This window comes from Callospermophilus lateralis, chromosome 8 (genome assembly GCF_048772815.1).
Source record: "Callospermophilus lateralis isolate mCalLat2 chromosome 8, mCalLat2.hap1, whole genome shotgun sequence".
Lineage (NCBI taxonomy): Eukaryota > Metazoa > Chordata > Mammalia > Rodentia > Sciuridae > Callospermophilus > Callospermophilus lateralis.
In genome coordinates, this window is record NC_135312.1 from 37,747,333 (window position 1) to 37,763,570 (window position 16,238).

The window sequence follows — 16,238 nt, forward strand, 5'->3', positions numbered from 1 at the left end:
ATTGTAGGAATGCCTCATGTGGGTTCATTTAGCACTTGAGTTTGGCATTCTTTTGATCATTATGGTATCATTTTCTTCTTGTGCACTAAGTAAATATGGGTGACTTTAAACATACTCCTTTACTTTTACTCCCTCCTGCCATTTAAATATGACATTTACCAGTAAATGGATGGAGAACGCCATCTAAGTGAAATGGACTAGAATTAGAAAGTCAAGAATCAAATGTTTTCTCTCATGTGGAAGCTAGAGCAAAATAAGGAAAAATAAAGGAAGGGGTGGTCCCATAAAAATAGAAGGGAGACCAGTGGAGTAGAGGAAGGGGACAGAGTGGAGGAGAGGAGGGATGGGAAAAGGGAGAAAGCACTGAAATTGGTCAAATTATGCTGTGTACCACAGTGAGTTTCTCCTTTATATACATGTATTTTGAGTGCACATGTATATCATTCACACATATGGAAGACCAGTAGAGTAGAGGAAGGGGAACAAAGGGAGAGGAGAAGCAAGTATTGAGAACTGAAATGTAGTAAATTATATTCCATGTGTGTATGATTATGTCAAAATGAGCTCCAATATTATGCATAACTACAATACACTAATAAAAATTTTAAAATAGATTTATCCATAAGGATCCCTACTTTATAACATTATTCTGAGTAATGAATGTTCCCTTTGTTTTTATTTTTTGTTTTGTTTTCTTCTAGGCTGTATTCATCACCAAAGAAAAAACTTACACCAATGCAGAAATCGGTTAGTCCATTAGTATGGTGCAGGCAAGTTTTGGATTACCCAAGTCCTGATGTTGAATGTGCTAAAAAGTCTCTTATCCACAAACTTGATCAAACTATGTCAGGTATGTCTGCAACTTTACTGGTAAATTTATCTCTTTGTTTTTTTAAGTCAAAAAACATAAACATTGAGTGGTGCATTCTTCAGAAGCACCTCTTGCTTAGTAGCATTTTTCTAACCACATTGTGCATACCATCATGAGGGCTCTTTTTTCATTGACTTAATAACTTTTTAAAAAGTCTTGTTATTATTTAATCTCATTCATCCTTAGGAATAATCCCTGAAATTATAACTTTATGTGATTTTTTTTCTAATGCAAGTTAAAACCACTAACTATTAAAATAAAACATTTGTTGCATATCATCTAAAATTATCTCACATACCATACTTTGGGGAAACACCAATGAAGTAGAAAAATAGAGGTAGACAACTAAAGAGACCTTGTTCTCACTTTTGCACTTCATTGCAGTGTGACTTCTCATATTATTTAGTTTTTATGAGCTCAGATTTTTTGTAAGATTGATGAGATTTGAAAGGTTATTTTTAAGGATTAAATGATAATGTATATGAAAGAGGCTGGAATGTTTTTTGGATCACAGTAGGTGCTTAGTAAATGTATTTTTCATATTATGGTTTCTTTTTTTGACATTTTAGGTTTAAATTGCTGTTATGCTTTTTTGTTTAATAGCATTCAAAAAGCTGACAAAAATATGTCTGTGTCTACTTATGACATTTAACATAGCATGCCAATGTGGGTAGAAATGTAAGAAAAATGTAATTATTTCTCTCAGTCTTAAAACTGTTGTTTTCTGAAATACTCAGATGGTAAAGAATTGATGCATGATTATTAATCCTGGAAAAAGGTTTTGTTTTTCATTTTTCTTTGCATTTGCTTAGCAATAGTGTATTTTAAATAGTGTGTATTAATATTATTATAGAAATATATGCTCTTTGGTTAGCATTTTAGCTGAAATTGGTCAGGGTACCAGAGGGAAGACTAGCTAAACTGGTATATAGTAAAATGAAAGGAGAAATGGTAAATTTACAAATAACTTAACAGGATGTGATTATAGAGCTGCTGAATCTGAGATTGCTTTGATACTAAAGTCCTACTTTCCCTCTGTTTTTCAAAACAGTAGTCTCAATGTAATTTTCAAAAAAGTTCTGTCTGAAAATCAATTTGTTTTTAGAATTATTCTCTGGAGCTTGATTTAAGTTATATTCATAAGAAATTTAACTATATAGGCAAGTGTGTAAACAATTTGAAATAACTGGAAGTTTTTGACCAAACTGTAGTTAGATACTATTTAAACATTTATTAAAAATATTCTTAGCTAGTTGTGGTGTCTCATGCCTATAATCCCAGCAGCTCAGGAGACTGAGGCAGGAGGATCTCAAGTTCAAAGCCAGCCTCAGCAAAAGTGAGGTGCTAAGCAACTCAGTGAGACCCTATCTCCAAATAAAATACAAAATAGGGCTGGGCATATGGCTCAGTGGTCCAGTGCCCTTGAGTTCAACTCCTGGTACCCCCGCCAGGGTAGTTAGGATCAGTTTTTTTATACTTTGAGTACCATGTCTTTCCTTTACAACTTAATTAGGACTTTTTCACCATTCAACAGTAAATGTTAATGGCCTAGTGTTCTGAAGATTGTTCTCAGTTCTGAGGACATAGCAATAATAGATCAAAAAATCCCTTTTTTCATGGAACTTATAGTCTTATTGGAATATCAGATGATAAGGAAATATATAAACTTTTTCTGTAAAGAGTCAGTTTAATCTTTGTGAGATGTGAGGGATCAGTTTTACTGCTATGAGCACACTAACAGCCATAGACAATATGTAAATAAATGGGCATGGTTGTGTTGCAGTAAAACTTTGTTTACAAAAACAGGTGGTCTCTTGGATTTGGCCTGCAGGCTATAGTTCACCAATTCCTGGTTTCACCCATTCTAAAAAACACGAAATATTACCAGTTATTAACCAGTAATCTGTCCTTGAGAGAGAAAAGCAAAGCTGCTGTACTACAAAAAGAGTAGTTGGTTTTTGCTTTGTGTAAGTGAAGGAGTTTCTCTTGATCTAAAACTAGGTGCAATCAAGTACTAGATCTGTTTAACAATGTCTTAATTGTATTTATATGCACACAATAATAGTTATAGCTATAAACATAATGTATGTTTTAAATACATACATTTAAAAATTTTCAGGAAAAATAACTTGGCTATTGCAAATTTGAACTTTCATTCCTAAACTACTGTTTTTCCAAGGAGATTGTATTTAAAATTTTTTTTTGATAAGGTAAATCTTCCTGGGAATTTAGGTATTGTATTATAGAACAGTTTCTATTCATTCCATTTAACTTCTCTAAGGTGCAGTACCACTTGATCCTAAACTCATCTTGTTTTTATGCTATTGCATTATCTTTTTTACCCTCTCTTACCCCTCCTGCTGTTTTCTTTTCTGTCTTCTTTGAAGGTGCTTCCATTTTTGCCAATGTGTTATTGTTGTTGTTTTGTAGTAAAATTAATATTGCACAAACTTTCCATTTTCACCCTTTTGAATGTATAGTTCATTGGCATTAATTAAGTACATTCACACTGATGTGAAACCATCACCATTGTCCATCTGGACAGAACTTTTCATCATCCTATACTGAAATTCTGTATCTGTATTAAACAATAACTTCCCATGACCCCTACCAACCCTCTGACTGCCTGTCTTTTGCTTCACATCTCTTTTGGTGTTTCTATCCACTTCTGTGGTGTCTAGTGTCATCTCTCTTTGAATTAATCTCATTGATTCATGCATATATTTAGCTTAGTTTTTTTGAGAGCCTTTTATGTATCAGACTTTAGGGAAAGGTGAGAGATGCAGGATAAAGAAAAATAAACACAACACTGTACCTGTACTCCTGGAGTATGTCATCTGGCAGAGGAATCTTAAAAATAATCCTTATAACTGATAATGTGTAATTAAGAAATGATATACAGTGCTTTGGGCTTTGAGAAACAAAGGTTTTTTCTCAAGAAGTGATCTTTAACCTGAGTCCTAAAAGATTTATAAAAATGTAAGTGTACTAAGGGAGAAGGAGAGAATAGGAGGTGGGCATTGCAGATAGAGAGAATATATGCAAAGGCTCAATGTAAGAGAGCCAATGGCTTATATGAGGAACTGGAACAAGTCACTGTGGCTGGAGAAGAGTAAGGAAGGAAGAGATGTGACATAATTATAGTCAGAAAAAATGTATAGGAGCCAGACCATGAGATCTTATAGGCCACACTAAGTATTCTGAACTTTATTTTAAGAATATTGGGAAAATATAGAAGTTTTATGTAAGAGTATAAGATGAGGGATTGGAAGATACTACCCAATTTGCACTTTAGAAAAGACATTCTTGCAGTAGTATGAAGAGCAGAGTGGAGAGGGCCAAGAGTGAATGTAGGATGCTCTTGACATTTCATGATGCTAGCTGGGTGGGTTGGGAAGTATCGGGGGAAAACAAAACAAAACATTTTTCTCTACTTACACACCATAACAATCAACTCACAAAAGACTCTGTGACCTCAGAAGTTGGGGATATCTCTCCTCCAGGAAGAAAGCAATAAGCTTACAGTAGATATCAGCTGGGCTCCTTCCAATTCAGTTAAGTTCTAACACTGTCTACCTGGAGCTAGCATGAGATCCCACAGATTGAGGGTTCTGTCCCACAAGACTGTCCTCCATTCAAATGCCAATCGCAAGTCTAAGGTTGTAACCTATGCTTTTGACTGACTGGCTATAATTAGGGTTCCTACTGTGCCTCTTCTGGATTGATTACATAGCTGGAGCAGCTCACAGAAATCAGGGAAACACTTAGGTTTGCCAATATATTATAAAGAATAATCCAAAGAACACAGATGAAGAGATGCATAAATGGAGATATGAGAGAAGGGGCATGGAGCTTATCTGCCCTTTCCAGGCACATTACCTTCCAGGAATCTGTACATGTTCAGCTGTCTGGAAACTCTTAGAACTCTGTTCTTGGGGGTGGGGGGGGGGGCGCTTACGGAGACTACATTGCAAAGGCATGACCAAAGTACAGACAACCATGTTGAAATGTTACTGGACAAAAAGGGTATGATCTAATGCTACTAGACTGGGTGAGGAAACCCAGGAAAGCCTATCTGAACTCCAGATTCTTCAGCATTCCTTTCTTGTGAGTATGGGATAGAACACCTTCTGAAATTGAGGTCTTATAATCTTTCAGACAAGGTAGATCAAAGAATTTTTTTATGGCCAGCTTCAAGACAGTAAGGCAAGGGAAGATTAGAGTTTCTGTGACCTATCTTAAAGAAGAAATTTCTAGTTTTTATGGCTTGCCTTGGGGAAAGAGTTATGAGCCATGAACTTTACATGAAAAACAAAATATGTCATCAAGCAAATGGTAGTTGATGAAGTGAAAAAATGTGGCAAATCAGTTATGAGGAAATGAAGGAGAAAAAAAGTGTCAACAATTTTTTGTTTTTGGTACCAGGGATTGAAGCCAGAGCCACTTAACCACTGAGCCAGCCCTTTTTATTTCTTATTTTGAGACAAGATCTCACTAAGTTACTTAGGGCCTTGCTGAATTGCTGAGGCTGGGTTTGAACTTGCAGTCCTCCTGCCTCAAGTCTTCTGAACTACTGGGATTACAGGCATGCACCAATGTTCCTGGATCAACAGTGATTTCTAGGTTTCCAGTTTGTATGACAGGATGAATGTTATCATTCTGAAAGAGGGACCCCTAGAAGAGAAATAGATTTTATCAGGAGGTTCATGAGTTTAATTTGATATGTGAATTCTGGGATATATTTGCCATACCTCCAGAGGGACATTAAATGGGTAGTGTGTGTGGGACTGACGTACAGAAGAAATTTAGGATTAGAAGTAGAAATAACGGGGAGCCTTTGGCAGATAGAGGATAATTGATGTTGTGTGTATGTTTGAGATTTCTCAGGAGAAAGAATATGGCATAGAGTGATAGTGGTTAATAACTAAATAAAAGATAATAAGCTTTAGAGGAGATTGTAAAGGAATAAGGAGATAGAAATTTGCAAGCCTGTTTCTTCTTGGGTTGATGCTTCCATATGTACTAAATATGTATAAAATGTGGTTTCTCGTCTCACATGGTACAACAGAAAATGTGTTCCTCCTCCCAAAACTGCTACTCTGTCTGTAGGTAAACCGGAAACAAGGCACCTGTTTTTGTTTGTTTGTTTGTTTTATTTACTTTCCAGTTTTTCATATGCCCTTTTTCTTTTTTTCTTCTAATTTTCTAGTCTCTGTATACTGCCTACTTTAGCCTATTCAACATCACTATTTCCATCTCTGTTTTCCCCCAAATTGAATCACAGCACTTCTGCTAAAATTTACTGATCGCTTTATCTTTGCTACTCAATGGGTTTAAGTCTCCTGAGCATAGTGTTCCAGGCCTCCCATGACTTGTTCCCAGCTACTTTTTCTGTGCTGTCCCTCCCATATGCTTTTCCATACTAGACTACTCCGTGTATTCCCTGAACATGCTGTGCATTTTGAAGACACTACTTTTGTTCATATTGTAAACACAGCACATTTGTACTTTATCCACTTTTAGTGGCCTATCAGATTACTACTCATCCTCTTAAGACCATTCAGTGCCTATTCTTCCAAAAAATATTACCCATTTTCTCAGTTGTAAAATTTCTCAGTTCATTTCTGTAACCTTCTGCACCTTTATTGTAGTACTTATTTTACAATTACTGGGTTTTTTTAGCCAATTCTATTTTACTAGCAAGCCTTTTAAGAGAAAATGTTATATTTGTATGTTTTCTACAACGCTTTGGCCATCCTAATAAATATTGAATAAGCTGTGGATTTTAGGATAGGATGGAAGGGAAAAATATTAATTTAAGTATTGATTTTTCTTATATATAATTTCAGTTGATATCTTAGTCCTTCTGTTGTACTATTTGTGTAATTTTATATACAAAGCATGATTTTCTTGTAACAAAAGTATTATTTTGGGTGGAAATAAACTTTCTTTTTAAAAAGGCAAATCTCCTCCCTCCCCCCCTTTTTTTTTAATCTTTGACCGGACTTAACCAGTCATTATTGCTTTCTTTTTTCAAAACCCTAAAGGCCATTTTAAGAACGTAATATTTGCCAGGCATGGTAGTGCATACCTGTAATCCCAGCAATGTGAGAGGCTGAGGCAGAAGGATCACAAATTCAAAGCCAGTCTCAGCAACTTAGTGAGACCCTGTCTCAAAAAATAAAAAGGTCTGGAGGTATGACTCAGTGGTTAAGTGCCCTTGAGTTCAATCCCCAGCACCAAAAAATAAAAATTAAAAAATATTTTGTGCAGTTTTTAAAAATAATGTGTGTTATAGAAAAAATTAGGCACAAGTGTTTTCATATTTGATTTATTTTTAAAGCTCACACAGGATTGATGGAAGAGTTATTAAAGAAACACTTTCTCTAACAAGATAGAAGTGAATTAATTTCATAGCCAGTAGCCTGTTTAGAATATGTTCTACCTATATTATTTTGTCATTTGATGTGGCTACTGTTTTGTTTGCATAACAGTTAATGAAAGCATGTGTTGGGATTATATTTTTCCTACTACTATAAGTATGTTTATTTAAACTGAGATAATGATTTAACGAATTTTTAATAGGAAAACTTTTTAATAAAATGCTAACTTTTTCTCAGTTATTGATTTGATTTTCCCCCTTCTCATTAAAATGCAGCTCTCAAGAGACAGAACTTATATAATAATCCTTTCAACTCTATGAGTTACTCAAGTCCTTACAGTCCAAATGCCAGTAGCCCATACAGCAGTGGCTTCAATTCTCCATCCTCAACCCCTGTGCGACCTCCTATAGTCAAACAACTTATACTTCCTGGAAATTCAGGTAAGGAGAAAATAGAAGGGAGTTATTAATCAATGGTTTTACACTCACTTCCCTACTTCAGAAAATAACTAGTTCAGGTTCCTTTTATTTATGAATTTTTTAACTGCTTAGAGAAAATCTCTTTGAGGAACCGCTTTGCAACAGAAGCTATACTAGGCACCAGGAGTACAAAGATAAGTCAATGTGTTCTATCTATGTAATTTTCTTTAGTATGTTCTTAGAAGTTTTTAAATCTGGTCTAATTAAATGGGGTCAGAACCTTGACTCTCTTAATCAATAGATCTTTATCAAATGGCCTGTGTGGGTTATAAAAGCTACAAAGTTAAATACTCTTTAAAGGAGTTTTAATAGGCTTTGATATTAACCATAAGCAATAATATGAGATTATATGTGAATGTATTAAGAGAGAGATGGGTGCTGTAAGTAACGTGGAAGGGACAGGTTGCAATGAACTGGAGAAAGTATATTCTGCTCTGATTCTATGACTGACATATTCATTTACTCCTATTACTGCTATTATTATGTCTCATTAATTAACCTTACTGTAATTAATTAAGTAACCTTACTTTAAGATTGAGGTATTGTTAACCACTGTAGATTTTCAACTTGTGAGTTCTCTAATCTAAACTTTATTGACCCTGTCCTTTGCCTAATATATAGTTATTTGATAGTTATTTCTCCTATGACAATTAAAAAGTTTAATCTGTAATAATTATTATAAAGAATTTGATTCAGGCATTATTTGAGCCTAACCTTGTAGTACTTTTTCTATCATTTGCACTTTGCTCCTCTTTCCTTGATAATGTAAATGTTAATTATTTTGTATTTTTCTTGCTCTCCTTACATGCCTTTCATGTTGGAACTGACTCTTATGGTGAAGAAATGTGGAAAACAAGTGTTTCAAATCTGTATTAGAAATATTAGTGACAGTGTTAGGATTTTATTATTCTATAATAGAAGTTCATGAGCACATAAAAGTATTTGCCTAGAAAAGCATGTATTCTTTATTCTTCTGATCTGTCTCCCTTTTGCTTTAGAATGATAAAGTACTCTTTTTTAATCTAGTTATTTTCTTCATCCCATCTTTTGTGCTTCACCACTAAATCTCAGCACACCTTGGATCCCCACTACAAATTTGCTAGAAGAATTTTGTAAACATGGCATCATACAGGAGAAATTGGCCTAGTGTTCTTTTTTTTTTTTTTTTTTTTTTGGTTTATTTTTAAATGTCTAAGGAATCCAATTTTCCTCAAATTATAGAGTTTTCTTGTTTAGGAAAAACAGATGCTTTTATTAAGTGAAAATATGATGGTTCTTGTTAATGATTGAATTTGAGATAAGAAAATACTACATCATAGATTCATCTACTTTGTAGAGCAGTTTCATTGACTTTGTTGTAAAGGTTGAAATCCTCTAGCCTAGAGTTATTTGATAACATCTGTTTTCCAGGCACTGGGTTGAATTGTTCTCTGAAAAGGAATAGATAAATTATATTAAATGAAAAAGAGTTTTGTGTTCATGCCATAGTATATAAATGAGTTTCTATAGCCCTCATTTTTCTTAATAAGGTCCATTTCTAATTTCATTATATGTTCAGTATTTTGCAAACAAAGGGCAGAATAATAATGATCTGAAGCAAAGGATATAATATCTAGTTGATTGCAACAGGTATTTTTTCAATTTTGGTCTTATTAAAGTTTGATTTTTTTTTTTTTTTCTCAAGGTAACTTCAAAAGTTCATCAGACAGAAATCCTCCGCTCAGTCCTCAATCCTCTATAGATAGTGAGTTAAGTGCTTCAGAATTAGATGAAGATTCAATTGGATCCAATTATAAGTTAAATGATGTAACTGATGTGCAGATTCTAGCCCGGATGCAGGAAGAAAGTAAGTATTTTAATTGCCAACAGTTGAGATTTTTGCAGGACATGGTGGCACATACCTGTAATCCTAGCTACTCAGGAGACTGAGGCAGGAGGATTACAAGTTTGAGGCCAGCCTGGACAACTTAGAGAGACCCTGTCTTAACATAAAAAATTAGAAGATATGAGATGTAGCTCAGTTGTAAAGCAACCTGGGGTTCCATCTCTAGTACCAGAAAACATGAGGGGAAAAAGGGGGCTTTTTTATTTTTTTTACTACTATATGATTTTATTGTAGGTATTAAATATGTCTTGTGAGAATACTAATACAGTGAAAGTAAAAATTTTTAAATGGATGCTTCAGAGGTTCACATATGTACTTGTTTATTCATTTTCAGAGTTTATTTTACATAGGGCAGTTTTGCTGTATGAAAGGCAGAGAAAAGCATATTATGCTTAGCTTCTGTGACTAATTGGCATACCCTGTGTGTTACTTTGTATCCACACTCAGAAGTGGGATTATTCCTCTATTACTGTGTGTCTTTTATTGTAAATCAGTGTTTCTCAACCTTTTTTAAAAAAACTTGCTCCCTTAAAGAGCCTTTTTAGATCTTTTAGATCTTCCTTTTTACCTACCTCCTCCCCCATGAATTTTAAAAATCACTGTTGTACACTCTATTTAAGTACTATGAGGGCCGCTAGCTATTGTGATATTCTTCTTGGTGACAGATATCACTCTCTTGAGAAACCACAAATTTATTAAAAAAAAAATCTATGAGGACTAGGATTGTGGCTCAGTAGTAGAGCACTTGCCCAACATGTGTGAGGCACTGGGTTCGATTCTATTCTCAGCACCACATATAAACAAATAAGTAAAAATAAAAGATTTATCCACAACTAGAAATGTGTGTGTGTGTGTGTGTGTGTGTGTGTGTGTGTGTGTATTTAAAAAAAAACTGAACTTGTGACATTAAATTAAATGAAGCATGTGATGGTACTTTCAGCATGGTCCTTGAAACTGTCTAGAAACTGTCTTGAGAATGTAGTAAAAATTATAGCCTCCATCATCTCCAAAATATACATAAATGTGAAAATTTTCATACCATTTCAAAGGTTCGTGGATGTCCTGGCTCTAATTTGAATGTAAGGTGGTTGTGGTAGTTTTGTTCTTGCTGGTGTATCTCATAAGATGCCATGCACTAAACTGTGAAATAAGAAATATCTCTAAAGTGATTCCTTTAACCTTTTCAATGAAAAGATCCTTGAAATACACATTTCAGAGTCTTGACAATTAGCTGATGAGAATTGCTAAAATTTATTTTAAAACCTTTGGTTTTTCTTAGAGCATAATCTTTAAGTGTGTAGTAAGCTTTATCAAGCTATAACATTAAGAAACTGTAGAATGTTTCTTCCTCTGCTGATTCAGTTCCCATTTATAATACTGCTGGAAAGATAGGAGATTGACTTATTCTTTATTTCTTGTTAGCTCTAAAAACTAATGACATGTTAGTCATTTCTTCTGTAATTTTATTTTAACTCCTCACTGATTCTGTGGCATTCAACAAGTCAGAAGCTAATTATTCATGGATATGAAGGAAAAAAGAATGCCATCTAATTCTATACCTTGGAGTAAACTCACTCATTTCTTGTTTGAAACCTGACTTTAGACACCAATATTTTGTTAAAAGCTCAGTCAACGGTTTAGTGCAGCTATTATATTGTGTTTTGTTAGATAACAGAATTTTAGCCTCTCAGTACTTCAGTAATCCTTTTTCCACATACATGAATATTTATTTTCTCAGTAAATTAAAAAAAGACACTGCTAAAAATATATGGTATACTCCCTTAAAAACAAGTCGTTCCTTCTCCCTTTTTAAATATATGAGTTTCTTTTTTTACAACATAATTCTTCCAGGATTTCTATTATAATTAGAGATACAAAATTGCAGATTTAGATTGTACCTAGTCGAGCTTTCTGGTTTTTAAAATGAGAAATGCAAAATCCTGTTGTGGGTGTGACTTTCTTAGCATCCTCTTGTTAAACTACATTGAGGTTTGGATTTTTCTTTTCTGAAAACAATGCTCTTTCACTGGTCTGTTGTCTTTTGTTAGATGACATTAGTGCCATATTTGTTATAACTAGACACTGAGAAACTGTCAGTTCCTCAGTCTGACCAAAGGGTGAACTGGACCCCAAGAATTTTTAGTGGTTTTTTTTTGTGTGTGTATTGCTAAGGGTCTCAGGGTCTCAGGCATGCCAGGCAAGCACTCCATCAATGAGCTGCATCCCCAACAATTTGTAGTTATAAAGATATCCTGGAGTGATTCTAAGATAAGAATCACTAGTGTGGCGAACTTGTTAACAGCATTTTCTGTGTGTGAATATATATAACTACTCTATGACATCCTTTTTTACTGGATTGACAATAGTTAGCAGGACTTGCTTAAATTACCTAGATTCTGTGATTTTTTTTGCATTATAATGTTGATTCAAGGATTAAGTATCTAAGGAGTTTATTTGCTTGGTGATATATTCTGTTCACTGCTTGCACAGTAATTGTTTTCCTTCAGTGCTCCTTTAATATTAATCTCAAATTTGGATTGTTGTGTGTAGGGGTAGATGTATTTTAAATTTATGTTTCTACCTTGTAATTTAAGATTTAAGTGAAATTTAGAAATTGGGCAAAGGTTTTATAAATTTTCATTTCATTTAAAAATAATCTGCAGATGTGGTTTATGCATCCTGATAATGGCAGGATGTCTAAAAGTAGAAAGGGAGTTTTCCTTTCTACTTTATACTGCTTGAATTTTTCAATAATAATTTTTTACTTTTACATTTTAAAAAAATCTTTAAATAATCAAAAATACAGTTAAAGAAATAACATATTCATTGTTGCCAGGTCTCCGGCAGGAATATGCAGCCACCACTTCTCGGCGCAGTTCTGGTTCATCTTGCAATTCTACAAGACGGGGTACTTTTAGTGATCAGGAACTTGATGCACAAAGTTTAGATGATGAAGATGACAATATGCATCATGCAGTATACCCTGCTGTTAACAGGTTTTCACCATCACCACGCAATTCACCTCGACCATCACCTAAGCAGTCGCCCAGAAATTCACCTCGTTCACGATCTCCTGCTCGGGGAATAGAATATAGTAGAGTGTCCCCACAGCCTATGATTAGCCGCTTACAGCAGCCGCGCCTTTCACTTCAAGGCCATCCCACAGATTTACAGACAAGCAATGTTAAAAATGAAGGTAAAACATAGCAGATTTTTTTCATTAGAATGCTTCTGAAAAAAATCATTTGTATTTCAGTGTGAAAGTAATGCGGTTTTGCCAAGATTTTGTAGTTCAAATAAATAAGAGTTTAGTCAAGTGAGCCATTTTATTCATCGTTTATCAATACAAAAAAAGAAAGTCATTTTAACTTTAGGTGGTTGTGTTACTTTTACTTTATTTTACTCATGAAATGATCTTTGTTTAGATGTAGATTTCAATATATAATTTGCTGTTTCCTTTAAGGATTCTCTTAACCTACCAATTTATATAGACTGTGGGTTGAGTTTTTATTTTTAAATAAGTACTTCCTGTTTTTTTTTTTTATTTTATAATAGGCAGAATGTTTAGGTAAATCTCCTTTGAATCCTAATTAATATTTTAATTCTTCCTCCATCTGAAAGAATGGTTTCATTTTTTAAAAATCCTATTTTTGTAGAAAAACTAAGGCGCAGTCTTCCAAACCTGTCCCGTACATCTAATACACAAGTTGACTCAGTGAAAAGCAGCAGAAGTGACTCAAATTTTCAAGTGCCAAATGGAGGAATACCTCGCATGCAACCTCAGGCTTCAGCCAGTAAGTATCTTTTATAAGTTTTCGGGTATAAATTGATTAATGGAAAATAAAAATTATAGATATTTGTGCTGAATGACTATTAAACTGTTACTACAAGATAATCATACTATATTAAAATTTAGAATTTGTCCCTGAAATATCTAATTCCTATTAATACTTATATGAAACTTTAGTCTCTACCAAATTTTAAAATAAATGAAGTATATTTTTAAGACAATAGATTTTTTTTTTTTTAAAAAGGAACCAGATTTAGCTTTCACTTAAAGAAATTAGAAATAGTAGCCAATATACTATCCAAATGTACATTGCACATGTCCAGTATTCAGGTCATTTTCTTAATAAGTACTTAAATTTTCTCTAAAAATCTCTACTTTTTACATATCTTGGGCCAGAGATATAGCTCAATGGTAGAATGATTGCCTAGTATGCACAAGGCCCCAGGTTCAATCACCAACACTGCAAAAAATAAAATATCTAAAAGTTTATTATATTTTAGAGCACATCAAAATAAAAATAAACAATTCATTTTTCATATTTGTAGTATAGTAAACCAATATCAAAGTTGAATACGTAGACACATCATTTTTCCTTTTTCCTCAGAAGCTGATAATTAAGGAAACTATATAGGGAATCTGAATATCCTAATTACTAATGTATTCTTTTTAATTTTCTTTATTGTGCTGAGGATTGAACCCAGTGCCTCACATGTGCTAGTCAGGCGCTCTGCCACTGAGCTACACCTCTAGCCCCACTAATTTATTCTTTTGTGGAAAATATGTATGCTGTTTCATAAACATATTATTTCAATATTAGAATAATATACAGACAGAAGAATTTAAACTGATATAATCCTTTTTTTTCCTGTTTGCATGTACTTGTTTATATTTTTAGCTATAGTAAACTTATTTGTAATTAAAAATGTCAGCAAACATTTACGTTAGTTAGAATTACACTATTGTCAAAATGATTTGGAAAATAAAAAATCCAGAATATCAGCAAGCCTAAAACTTAATATTAAATTTCTTTAATAAAGATTTTAGAAGAATTTTGTTTAAAGTTAGTGTATTGTGAAGCAAAAACCTAATTATCTGTTTTCTCTTGAAATTTTACATATATCTTTGCATAAAAATGTCTTACATATAAAATTTTTATATTTTGATATGTAATTATGTGCATATATAGCAAGTTTTTTGCATTTTATTAAATGAGTTGGTATTTCATATATTTTATGTAAGCTTAAGTTATTTAATGTATGTTGCATTTGTTTTAAGTATTTATTTTTCCAGCTAAAAGTGATAGAGCTTTGGTTCTTACTTGCTGGTCTGCATGAAGCTAACTTTGCAAGGTTGCTTATTTCCACCTATGGGACCACTTCTTTTGCCTTGTTACTATGCCAATCACTATTTTTATATGCTTATTTGCTGTGGCTGCATTATTGTGGATGCTGGCATTCAGATGTAGTATTATGAGAATTCTAATGTGTTTTCCAACTTTTATAGCTATTACCAATTTTCAACTTTCATATTTGGAAAATATGAATGACTTAAAAAGTTTAAGAAAACCAGAGCATTGCACATGTCCTGGATTCAGGTCATTTTCTCAGTTTCTTCAATTAAAGGAAAGAATGTTTGGCAGAGGCATTTTTTTTTTTCCCAAAAGACTAATTTACCTTGCTTTCTAAAACTACCAGAGACAGGTTTAGCAGAAAGTTTGGTTTTCAGAAAAATATAGGAATTATTGTCTCAACTATAAGGAGAAGGGGAGTGAAAGCCTTAAGACAATCTACTGACTTTTTTAAATATCCAAAATTTGGTTAGTATTTTGAAATGTTTAAAGTACATTGACATGTATTATTTCATATGAATCTCACAAATATCCATTCCTTATTTTTATAGAAAGGGATCATAGATCCATATAAATTATTTGAATCATGCAAGGTCATATTAACTAGAAAAGTGGCAAAACTAAGGCCAAATTACTCCTTCACATTACTTCCTTGAGACTCCTGGTTTCCTTCCCCTCATTGTTTGGATTACATCATGCTGACCTAATTGCAAATGAGTAGGCATCTTGGAATACATTCTTGGATGACTGTATTAGAAATGATTTGAGATTGAACTGTAAGTAAATTTTGAATTATCACAGAGAATAAAGTGTAAGAATATTTTTACATAAGATTCAGAGTATACCCCCAGAGAATAAGCATAGAATCAACATTCTGTTCTCAACCTCTCAGTGAAGAGTAAGAGCTAAAGGCAGTTTTCAGCTTATGTATAGCAGACTTATCTGAGGCCCAGGGGGGAGAATTCTTTCTAGATTTTATTTATTAACAAAACACTAAAAGGTTGCACTTGAATCTTATATAATTATGAAACATAAATTGAAATAAATCATTTTACAAGTAAACTAACAGGCTAGTCTAAGAATGAGTAATATTCCTAGAACTTCAATGTAAGAATAAATAGTACAGTGATATTGGATCAGTTATCAAATCACAAAATTTTTAAAATGTAGTGTTTTGGGTTTTACCCCTGGGCATTTTGATTGAATATATTTGAGGTGGAGACCAAGAATCTCTCGTTTCAGAAGTGTCTCAGTTGAAGCCAGGCACAGTGGCACATGCCTGAAATGCCAGCTGCTTGGGAGTCTGGGACAGGAGAATTGCAAGTTTGAGGCCAGCCTGGGTAATTTAGTGATACTCTTTCAAAATTTTTTTAAAAGAGGAATGTATTTCAGTAGTTAAGCGCCCCTAGGTTCCATCCCCATTACCAAAAAAAAAAAAAAAAAAAAGGCTCAGCTGATTTCAGGGCAGATCCAAGTTTGAGA

General features: G+C 33.5%; 1 protein-coding gene across 2 annotated transcripts in view; it reads left to right on the forward strand.

Annotated features, from left to right (window-relative positions):
- Slain2 (SLAIN motif family member 2) overlaps positions 1–16,238 on the forward strand; it is a 55,985-nt gene that overhangs the window by 16,749 nt on the left and 22,998 nt on the right. For both annotated transcript variants that reach the window (XM_076864136.2, XM_076864135.2), the window contains exons 2-6: positions 702–850; positions 7,530–7,694; positions 9,418–9,579; positions 12,455–12,814; positions 13,275–13,412. In XM_076864136.2, the coding sequence (XP_076720251.1) occupies positions 702–850; positions 7,530–7,694; positions 9,418–9,579; positions 12,455–12,814; positions 13,275–13,412 (974 nt within the window). The remainder of the gene's footprint in view (positions 1–701; positions 851–7,529; positions 7,695–9,417; positions 9,580–12,454; positions 12,815–13,274; positions 13,413–16,238) is intronic.